We start from the raw sequence: 11,646 nt of genomic DNA, 5'->3' as shown, positions 1-11,646 counted from the left end.
GTCCGGCCCTTCGAGTAGACCAGCTCATGGACTAGAATTGTGCCATCTGCCACAGGCAATTTTAAGATGTTTTTAATGTGTTCGCTGAAACACCCGGCATAGTAGCGTACGAGACCGAACGAGAATATGAATTGAATAGTGTCAGAAGCGATTTGAATCGAATCTAGAATATTTTTTGATCAATTTGCGATTCACGTACAGTCTTTTCATCACATTATCAATTTTCACCATCCGGGTATTCGAACACTAGAAATTTTCTATCATTACACTGCGCATTATAAACCATTCTATATTAGAGGCACAAAGGGAACATTAGGAATTACGAAGTGGCATACTCGGAAACTAGGGGCTTTTGGCAGCGCTCACTATCTTGCATTATTACATAAAGCTGATAGAGGTTACCTTGTCGGCCAATTAGCCTCACTACGCATCTTGGTGACCAAACCAGAAGTGCGTGTTTTGTGTGGCGACGGGAGAGCAGAAAAAAAAGCAAATAACTTTTTCGCTTGTTCGAATGGTGGCTACAGATGGTGACAATATTGTGCATATCAAGTGTGCTGAAATCAAGCGTAATTTGGATTTAGAACTGTAAGAGGACATAGGTGCGGCATCCATAAACAGTACCAAGTCAGAGCCACTGCAGAGAGCCATGTGTAAACAAAATTTATCGCTGTTGATTGCTGTTTTGCCCAAATTGCCTGACTTTTCTGAGCGTGCGCTAGTACGGTATGTGGCTCTGTGGATGCGGTGAAAGTTATCGCATTTTCTCTTTCGTGCCACGTTTTATCGGGCGCCAGTCTCAAGTACGTGAAGTACTCGAAAGCTATTCGAAAAAAAAATATTCACTTTTGATTTGATTCAGAGTTTTGAATTTCATCTGAAGACTGAATACAATCCAATATTATTCGATTCGCTATTCAAAAGTTTGGAATATTCGCACGCCCGTATGTTTTAGTGTACCATGCAGCGTTTATGCAGAGAGTATCGCTCTTTTATAAGCGAAGGATGGTGTGACGAGGCAGGACAGGACAGGATAGGGCAGGGGAAGGCAGGACCGGGGAGGGCATGACAGGATAGGGCGGGGTAGGGCAGGGGCAGGGCAGGTGCGGCCATATTTTTTTTTGCGACGGCGGACGTTGCAGCGATGTTGCGTCCGAAAAGCGAGAAGGAAAATAACGAAAGTGCAGAAAACTACGACAAGTCATATGATGGCTATGATTGCATCAACGCAGTATACCGCTCTGAGATGAAACCTTATCGTAAACTACAGTGACTCGCCCCAGGTCCTCGGACGTCGTGGCACTGGCTGGAACCCGGTGGTTGCGGAAGTGTGGCGCCTGCTACTGTCTGTCGCGGCGCCTGTAGACCTGCACTGTGTCGGGACAAGTTTGTCAGTGGTCTCGCTCTCACGATGACTCCGTGACGATGACGGGTGCATTGGGCTGTTGAAAGCCGCAGCTCGCGTCTCATGCTTACGAACGGCCTGTAGTGCAGTTATAGATGAATGGACAGATTAAATACGCATTCGAAATGAACGGACGAACGTGCGAAACGTTTAGTTACTTCCGACGCTTTGGTCGGGGTTCGGCCTTCTTCAAGAAATACAGGGCGTACGAAAAAAGAAAAATCTTTTAAATACACAGATACGACCAGCAGCCACCGAACGCGTGCGTAAATTTTATCATAGGTATCGAATATATCAGGCTTCAAGAACTGAACAACATAGGCACTCGTGTGATGTGATTGCAACATGATTGTATAAGAACAATTACAAGCATTGTTTGCAATTGCAAATTGGAGTACGAGTTTCCTGAGTACAACCGCCCCACTTGAGCCTTCGCCACATGTACGTTGTACACCATACCGCATCTAGACGGTGAGGAACACCTTCGCAAGGTGAAGGAAACATCAAGACTAATTTCGGATCATCTATAGCTTGTCGTAAAGCTTGCCTTTAAGCCAGTGATCACGAATTTTCGGAGATGGCCATTTCCCGGCACTTCATCCAGCACTTGTGCCCCTTAGAGGACGTTGCAAGAAGGTTCTCATCTCTTGAATCTTATACACCAGATCGTTAAGTGAAAGGTGGCACCTGTGTCGTTGCTGCGCCTGCACTTAGGTGCGCATTGCGCAGACCTTATCGCTATGTGGCAGGTTTGCACCATGGGCGACACGTTCACTAGAGCAAAACTTGGTAACATGCGTCTCCCAGGTTATGGTGGCCGTCTTCGTCAATGTGCACATTGTGTGTGGACTGTGAACGACACCTACAGATGTACGGGCACAGTTGACGCAAGAGTGATTTACACGACTTCACCACGTGAATGAGCCTTTGCAGTGAGCCGACCGTGACTGTGGGTCACTGACTACAAAAACCTTTTGACACCATTAAAGGTGCCTGCTGGTTTAATGGCTAACGCCTTCACATTTAAGGCTACGAAATGTCCCTATTTTATGTCCCTATGATTTTTTATTGTACACGACAGGTAGCTTTAACTGTACCTGTGTTGTGAGAAGCAGTAGTTGAAAACTGCATTTATTCTGACCACTTGGTGCGCACCAAAACGCCTCAGACAAGAGTTTGGCAGCGATATTTATTTAGGTTTATTTCATGCAGTTTCCGGGTCTCTCGCTGCTATCATAATTAAGGTAAAGGTGTTAGGGTACAAACAAGCACCCCTTATACACCCATAAGGGAGTTGGAATGCTTGCATGTGCTCTCTTAAAAGAATTTACACCATTTGGTGCTTATCTTGTTCCACAACAACAATCTTCATCTGCCTTGCTTGCGTTTCCTTTCTTGAAAACTCGGCGCTGCCTACTTTATTGTCCAGAATACTGTGTCACTCTTATAACGCGCAAGCCGTTCGTCGCTTAAATACCGGGCTCGCAGCGTTAAAGAAAGGAAATGCGGGCAAGACAGATGGCGATTATCGTTGCGGGACAAGATGCGACCCAAAGGGTGAAAACGTTTTGTGTACGAGCAGCTCCTGGCAAACAGCAGCGCTCGGTGACATTTCTTCGCGCCGTGTTAGCTAACCGCGACACTTATTGTCATGAGTCATGCCCGGCAACATTACACTTGTCTGTCTGTAGATGCCAGGAGTGACGCATATTTATTACGGAGGCACCATATGCTCGCATTTTTTTTTTTTCGAGAACAAATGCTAAAGCAGCGCAAGAGCGCCTTCATGGTTGAACGCAGGGTCGCCAAGATGCCGCCAGCGTTGCAACGGTTCCGGGTGCTGTACTGAGATTCCTGCGTTGCCTTAACGCAGGGGATGCCAAGGACAAAGCCATAGCGTCTAAGGGAGAGGTGGCCGTGGTTGCGGCGCAAGGTCCTGTCAACATGCAAGAGCCGGAAACTGTGCTGTACCACACCAACATAGTCACCAGGCGTAAGCGGAACATTGCTCGTTTTTCCCAACACTTGAAGCTGTCCTGCACCTTTCTTTCTTTCTTTCTTTCTTTCTTTCTTTCTTTCTTTCTTTCTTTCTTTCTTTCTTTCTTTCTTTCTTTCTTTCTTTCTTTCTTTCTTTCTTTCTTTCTTTCTTTCTTTCTTTCTTTCTTTCTTTCTTTCTTTCTTTCTTTCCGGCTCATGATGCCATTACAAAGAGGAATAGTAATCACGCAATATCAGTGACAGTGGTAGAACAAGTAATGTCGCTGGAAGCCATGGAACGCTTTGACTTAACATCGTCAGGGCACTAAACGTAGGAGGACTCATGTAAATTAGAAAGTAGATCAGCATTACCTAGAAAGAAGACTAAAAGGCACTTCACGCTCCCTCTAGCCTTCGTGACAAAGTACTGCAACGCACTCTGAAATATAAACATTATTCTGCGGAAATACTATCCAATATTATCAAGCAATGAACACCTTAGAAAAGCGTTCCCGGAGGCACCAAGGGTCACGTACCGCCGCAACAGAAAGTTTATGCAGAAGTAAGCCCTCAATTTACCGTCTCAGGTGTAAGTCTTGCAAAGGTATTCGCAATTATATAAAAATTAAAAGCGCTGCAAGTGAATACGCGCACGAACTTAACTCCAGTTTTACCTGCACGAGTTCTAACTTCAGTTATTTGCCGCAATGGTCGTTCTGCTATAAAGAATACATCGGCGAAACAGGACAGCCAATGAATGTTGCACGGACATCGTACGCGTACATGGTTAAGAAACTTTCGAAAGCAGTCGCACATCATTTTAACATACCAGGTCACACTTCTGACGAACTCTAGCTTCATATCCTACAGTCGCACCTTCGTTCGCCTATAGACAGCAAATTACGAGAGTTCATACCCCCCCCCCCCCCAACGAAGTATTCCAAGTTCGATACACTGCAACCAAAAGGCACAAATGTTTCAAAGGGAGCTGTTGAGTCTATTCGTTATACCAATGACTCGAATATAGCCAGGATCCCTTAATGTTTTGCGGCCTTACGCTTGGTTGAACCAGAGCTGATAATATCCCCCTTCCCAACTTATTGTCATTAGATATGTATCTTCACAAATATTTTAGGAGTCGTTTTCTTTTACTAATGTACAATCTTACGTAAGTTTCTAGTTTCATTCATTTATTAAATATTTAGTTAATCTATTTTCTCCTTCTCTCAGATCTCTAAAAGATGCGTATCTGTAGTTTTACTCCCAACTGAACATGTCTTGATAAAAGAAGTCACAGTTTCGCCCGAAAGGCTAAGCATCGATTGCGATAGCCAATTCTTAGACAGCTATACCGAGTAAGGATGTAAGGATAGTAGTTTTATCTGCTTTATGAACTTGTAAACAATAGCTTAGTAACTAAATTAACGAGTGCGGCGTCACGAGCGAATAGGCAAACAAGAACGCCTCTCACTCGTCGTCCGCGGGCGCTCGCTGTGAAAACGCTGGCGTGAGGAAGAGCGGCAGCGGCAGCGAGCGAATCGACCTTCGTGCTGCAGCTCTCGCTTCAACGCGAACTAAGCGGGCGAGAACACAGCGCTCGCCAAGCTATCAGCCCTCGGCGTGCCCAGACTCTGTACCCGCCGCAGATCGCCTCCTGCATCCAGCCCACGCCTGAATTCAGGCGTGGGCTTAAGTGTCATTAAGTGACTTAAGTGTCATTACTCTATCGCATTCTAATGTAGCTGGCTACTGCGTTGCGCTGCTGAGTGCGAGCGCTGCTGAGCCGTAGTGGCTGCATCGAATGAACTCTCGTAAACGGTGTATTTTGCGCGCGTTAAGAACCTCAGGTGGCCAAATGTTGAATGTTTTCCCTCGACGCACGAGGCGCCTGCATGTGTCAGAAGTTTCCCGAACGTTAATCGATAGTTCTATCCGTTGGTTGTTGGCACCAACGGATATAACTTCTAATCTGATTGCACTAGCGATGCAAATCGTGTAGTACTTTCTGGAAGTCACGGGGCACCCAGCTATTACGCTGGAAACTTCGACGAGTCGTGTATAGAAGCCGGCGCGCTTGACCCGCAGACCTGATTTTCGACGATCGCCGACTCCGCTCGCCGTTGTCTTTGTGCTCGAGTCTTGAGTGTTACTTGTTTTGCTTGGCACAAGCGCGCCCAATAAAGGGCGAAATTCGTAATTCACAGTTTCGACACTGTGTCGTCGTTCTTCAGTGTCCCTACGACGCGACAATATAAATCAGAGTGAATGAAACCTGGAGTTTCGGGTGCCAAAACCACGATTCGATTATGAGGCGCACGCCGTATAGTGGGGTATCCGGATTAGTTCTGACCACCGGGCGATCTTTAACGTGCCCCCATGCAGTGCACAGGACAAGGGCGTTTTTGCGTATCGCCCCCATCGGAATGCGTGTGCCGCGGCCGGGATTTGAACCCACGACTTTAACGCTTAGCAGCGCAACACCTTGGCGGGTTTATACTCGTAATACAAAGCCACTTATGCCTGAAAAATGAGCGAAGCAGCCGGTGGATGCGCTTCGTCTCCCGCAGAGGCCCATTCGCCACCGCCGAGCCACAATTCTTCGCCACAATGTATCGCGAATTCAAAACACCCAAATAGCTGCGCTGGAAATTCGCATTAGGGAATATACCATATATCGTTGGTGGGTTCTTTGTTTAAGCGTCGTCACTGATTTATATGCCCGCGCCGTCTCCGCAGAGAACGTCCTCCTGGAGTTCGGCCGCGAGCCCAAAAGCAACTGCGCCCCGCTACCCAGCTCGCGGGAGGAACCTTCTGGCGCGGCCAAGACGTATTTAGGGGGCCGCGACATCTTCAAAGCAGAAGGCGTTAAGAACTTCACCGCCACCATTGGACCCACGGGGTCGCCTGAGCATGGCTATCAGGCAATCACAGGTACGAGAACCGCGAGGTTTACCTCGCACTGTTTCGGCCTGCGTGTATTGCAGCAGCTTTATGCGCCACGACGCACGCGTGAAGGTTTCATGCTCCGTTTCGCACCTAGCACGGAAGCCTGCGCAAGCTAGACGCGCATAGTGCTGTCATAGAAGTCTCACTTCGTGCATTTTGCAGAGCAGTTTCTTTCTTCTTTTTTTGTTGTTGTTGTAATTTATGCCTTTTTTGTTATAAGTATATGGCGCTTTCAGCGGAATGACTATACTTCGTACATTACAAGTACAACTTGTGGGCGTAAGATTAAGCGTCAAATCAAGCGTTATTTGTGCTTCCCGTAAGTTTTGTGCTTCCCGTAAACGTCGTAATGTGTATTGCTCGCGAGATGCCGGCGGTGCAAGCGTGGCCGCTGGTCGCAGAAACGCGTCACTCCGCTTGTCGATAGTAAATAGGTTCATATATCTGCAGCGCCTTCCAGGTAATAGTTTTCTTCTGCAATATAAGTGTACAAGACTTAAAGATTTTTTTTGTAATTACTTGACACCTACCTATGTGTTTCTGGGCGCAAGCTTAGAAATTCCCCATACACAGTTGTTTCTCGTAACTTGAACCAAGGATGTTAAAACAAAAGTAGTTAACCGCAGCTTGATGAAACCAACGGCGTATGGTTTACCTTCATGTATGTGGTCCTTAGAGCATTTTTTTATATTACTATTAATGTTAACTGACTGAGATTAATGATGCAAAAAAGTTTCATATTCACTTTATGGCCAAGGGCGTTTCGTTACGTTGTAGAGGCGGTTCAGAAATGACCGATCCATTTCTTTATGGCGCCGTATACACGCTGAGTGGTGATTTCTTTCGCCGTTTAAAGAATAATAATAATATTTGGGGTTTTACGTGCCAAAACCACTTTCTGATTATGAGGCACGCCGTAGTGGAGGACTCCGGAAATTTTGACCACCAGGGGTTCTTTAACGTGCACCTAAAGCTAAGCACACGGGTGTTTTCGCATTTCGCCCCCATCGAAATGCGGCCGCCGTGGCCGGGATTCGATCCCGCGACCTCGTGCTCAGCAGCCCAACACCATAGCCACTGAGCAACCACGGCGGGTCCGTTTAAAGAAAACCCACGAAAAACGAAATAAGCCACGTGACTGCTATCGTATTGCAGCGCTCTCGATCAACCGTGCTTCGAGCGAAAGAAAAGTGTGCGCGCACCGTAGTGAAGTGAGCAGCCTTGGCTTTAGGCATCGGCTTCACAGTGCGTCAGCATCTTTGACGGTGGCAAATGGGAAGGAACCACCGTCGCCCCTGATAGCTAGGCGCCCCTGATATATATCAAGAAAGCGTCACAACCGATACAACGACTACTGATTCAAACAGGCATTCTGGACAGTCGATGAATACCTAAACAAGTTACAACGGCACACGATTGACCAATAACACTATATATAGGGAATAATATTCTGCAGATAAATGAAAACTTGCGATATGTAACATGTAAAGAGAGCAACAGAGAGAAGTAACGCTTAAAACTGCATAGATCAAATGCACAAAGAAGACTTAAAGTGGAGGGACAGAAAAATCTAACAAGTTTATCACGGAGAGCACGCAATTCTTTTTTCGATGACTTTTTGGTGATGCGTTATGACAAATAAATTTAATAGATCCACTAATGCTAGAAATACGCAAATCTTTCTAAATCGGGACTACGAGGACCGCGTCCCAATAAAACTATAGGGCGGTCGCGTTTAGCTAGAAGACAGCCTATGGAAGAATGGACGCCGCCACTGAAGCCTTCATAATTAAGCACTCCAACGCGTTCCGAAAAAGAATAACATACACAAATGCTATCCAGTAATACAAGGAGGTTTTAACCGCCTTGCGCCAATGCCAAACGATGAGCGCACATTTCAGACTACATTCAGAGCGCGAACTACTGGGACACAAGTACGAGAAAAGACAGGACGCACCCACGACATTACAGGCGTTCTCATGCATGGTTATGGTGTTCTATAATAGTATATATACTACATTATGCCATGTTGGCACAGGGATTCACCTATTATTGTAGAACACAAACTTCTGTAAGTACACGTTAGTGCATGCGAAAGTCGAACCTACTGCGTGTCCGTAGTAAAGAAAAAAAGAAAACACACACACACACACACACACACACACACACACACACACACACACACACACACACACACACACACACACACACACACACACACACACACACACACACGCGCGCGCGCACACACACACACGCACACATGAGTGTTTTCTTTTTTTCTTTACTACGGACGCACAGAAGGTTATATATATATATATATATATATATATATATATATATATATATATATATATATATATATATATATATATATATAACGAGAAGAAAGGGGGTTAACAGAGGGGTCCGATTTAGTTTGTTGGCTTCTCATGATATGACTATATATATATAGCAGTGAAAAACAACCGCGTCCCCTACATTTGTATTGTTTAGTTTCGTGTTATTTAGTAGTGTAGTATTGTTTCGTTTTTCGAATGAATATAATGTCAGTTCTAGTTGTCCTCACTCGAATGCAGTTTCTGCAGTTTCTTGTAGCTTTAGTTTCAATTTCTACATAGTGCGTGTTAGATAGTACATAGTACAGAGTTTCACGAGTGTTCTTTGGTGATTGTATAATACGATAAATTTTTGTTAGGTATAACATAAAAGTACTTATAGGGCTGTTTTTAGTTGATGCTTCTATGTGATATTGTGATACCGTAGTTAAAGTATTATTTGTGCGTAACAGAATGCGGTTCGCTGTATTGTTAACTCCATGTTGTCAGGGATTCAAGCTGATCCTGCGGTTTCTCTGAACTCCTCCACATTTATGGAAACAAAAAGAAGAAGGAAAGAATTACGCAAACGTAGTCCATTATTCTACGCGTTCGTGCGAGTCAGCAATTTCAACAAACGCTAGGTGCGTGAGTTTCGCGGTTCTTTCAGTCTGAGTGGATCGTGTAATCCACGAATTTGTTTTAGCTTAGCGCAGCTTGGGTTCGCAAAGTCTGAATTAGCCCGCCCGAACCCTACTTTTTGTGAGTCTAAGTCAGAGTGAATTCGACAGAATCTAATTGTAAGTACGAACGAGCCCGGTTGAGCCTGATTTCGGGTGAGTGTGAGCATGAGCCCGGGTTAGGCGTGCCGGGTCTTGAAAAGCACGAGTCCGAGTGAACCTGACTTACGAGTCTTATTCTGAGTGAGCACAAAGATAAAAAAAAGAAAGATTGAGTCCGAGTACCGTTTCTTTTGCCGTTTCTTTTGCCGAAAGCGTAAGCGCAACAACTAAAGCCGTCATGTGGTGCCCAGGCATGTCTGGCTGGGGCATCTCGTGGTGGATCAACGGGGAGCTCATACCTGTACTGCACGTGGAGAGGGGTCAGACCTACACTTTCGTCGTGGAAGGCGGCAACAACAAAAGTGCACCCTCCAAGTACCACCCTTTCTACATCACCGACAGCCCGAAGGGTGGTGGCTCCAAGGTGAACCCCGAAGAGGTTGGAAAGCCGGTATGCCCCCACCCTTTGACTTGGACTAGAAATACGAAACAGCTAGAAGCGGGCGTTTATCAACTTCTTTCGAATACGAATCGAATACGAACACTAAGTGTCGAGTGGCGAATCGAATGTTGGGTAGTGAAACGCAGACGCATATATAGTGAGAGCTGGAATATCTATTTTGGTATATAATTAGGTACCACACCTCTACTGCCTACCTTTGTCAGGGACAAAGAAATGGCTTTTAAAACACATCATCACTAATTGTTATGAAAAAAACAACTGCACGAATAGCCTGTCAACAAGTTTAGAGCCTGGTTTTTAAACAAGCTTTCCAAAAAAGAATGGCTGTTTGGTGACAATATTTCCGAGAACGCTAAATAAATGGTTTCCGAAAAAGGATCAGAAGTCGTGGAAAAGAAAAAAAAAAGCGGCTGAAGGATTGATGTGCTGCAGACACATGTAAAGGGCCCGTTGCAAGGAAAGCATCACGTGTGGCGTGAAAGATATTGCTACATGACTAGAAGACTACTAAATGGATGACTACAAAGAAAATCACAGGTTCTCCCGTAGACTTGCCGAAAATAAGGCTTGCATTACCCATTTAGTTTCTGCATAGCTTCGAAAACTTTTGTCTTTGTATTTCTTCCGATCATTCGGGATACATTGTTTGGCAGATGGAGAACAGTAACCAAGCATTAACATTTGGTTGCCGCAAGATCTCTGGTCAGTTTCGAATATTCAAAAAATACCAAATAGTTCATTTTTTGAGCACGAACAACAATGTTAGTGTGTAATATTGGATTTGTATTCGAGACTAAGAATACTCGCCCACCCCTTAGAAATAGCCTGTTGCTACAACTCCCCAACCCTTCCGGGGCCGTCACTGTACAGGCAAGTTCTTGCGGTAGCCGCTCGCTCTGCGCGCTTCACTGCTTCTCTGTGTGGCCATACTTTTACACGAACCCGGTAAAGCCGGGTCGAGTCGGCTGTTTGGTCCGAAAACCGATCGTCCGGTTCTCGTAAGCCCCAGAGGGTCGAGGTCGAGCTGGCATCGAGGCTCGTAAGCCCCAGAGGGTCGAGGTCGAGCTGGCATCGAGGTGGTCGACTTCCGCTTTATACCGGCCTGCTTGGCAAGGTGCGCTGTAAACCCGGTCGGGCAGAGCTGGCTCAGCTCGACTTCCGACGCGGTACCATTTCGCGTCGACATTATGCAACGAAGCTTGTAAGACGGACCTTTGCTTGCGGCAGAGCGCGCATGTTGTAGCAAGGAAACGCGTTTTGGGGGACGCGCATGGCAGGGTTTCGCTTGGACATAGAGCGATCGTTTTGCGTGCGTGCGTGTGTGTGTGCGTGCGCGCGCGTGTGTGTGTGCGTGTGTGTGTGTGTGCGTGTGCGTGTTTGTCGTCCGTTGTAGATCCGCGCCGCACGTTCCCCGTTAGGGCTCGCCAGTAACAGATAGGTGACCCCCCCCCCCCCCTCCCCAAATTAGTCTTCCACCGTATTTGCGCGGTTTCTTTCCCAAGTTAGGTCAGCGCACTAATGTCCTTGAGTCGAAGAAGCGTTGCTTGGTTTTTCTATACGGCACGAGCCACTTGGGAAGCCGTGATTATCCCGGCACCGTGCGCCGTTTGACGAAACGCGTTGCCCCTCAAATCAACACGTTCGCGCGGCAGTGACCTTTTTTTTAAAAAAAAATAAACTATGGGGTTCTTTAACGTGCACCTAAATCTAAGTACACGGGTGTTTTCGCATTTCGCCCCCATCGAAATGCGGCCG

The 11,646-nt window shown here is 46.2% G+C and overlaps 1 protein-coding gene across 2 annotated transcripts in view; it reads left to right on the top strand.

Annotated features, from left to right (window-relative positions):
- LOC135914365 (protein Skeletor, isoforms B/C-like) overlaps window positions 1–11,646 on the top strand; it is a 108,849-nt gene that overhangs the window by 23,408 nt on the left and 73,795 nt on the right. The window contains exons 11-13 of one of the 2 annotated variants that reach the window (XM_070521678.1): window positions 3,279–3,398; window positions 6,119–6,313; window positions 9,680–9,879. The exons of the other annotated variant lie outside the window; for it this stretch is intronic. Coding sequence (XP_070377779.1) covers window positions 3,279–3,398; window positions 6,119–6,313; window positions 9,680–9,879 — 515 coding nt within the window. The remainder of the gene's footprint in view (window positions 1–3,278; window positions 3,399–6,118; window positions 6,314–9,679; window positions 9,880–11,646) is intronic. 2 annotated transcript variants of the gene reach the window in all.

The sequence above is a fragment of the Dermacentor albipictus genome, chromosome 7 (genome assembly GCF_038994185.2).
Source record: "Dermacentor albipictus isolate Rhodes 1998 colony chromosome 7, USDA_Dalb.pri_finalv2, whole genome shotgun sequence".
Classification (NCBI taxonomy): Eukaryota; Metazoa; Arthropoda; class Arachnida; order Ixodida; family Ixodidae; genus Dermacentor; species Dermacentor albipictus.
This window is presented reverse-complemented; position numbering and strand designations above follow the sequence as displayed.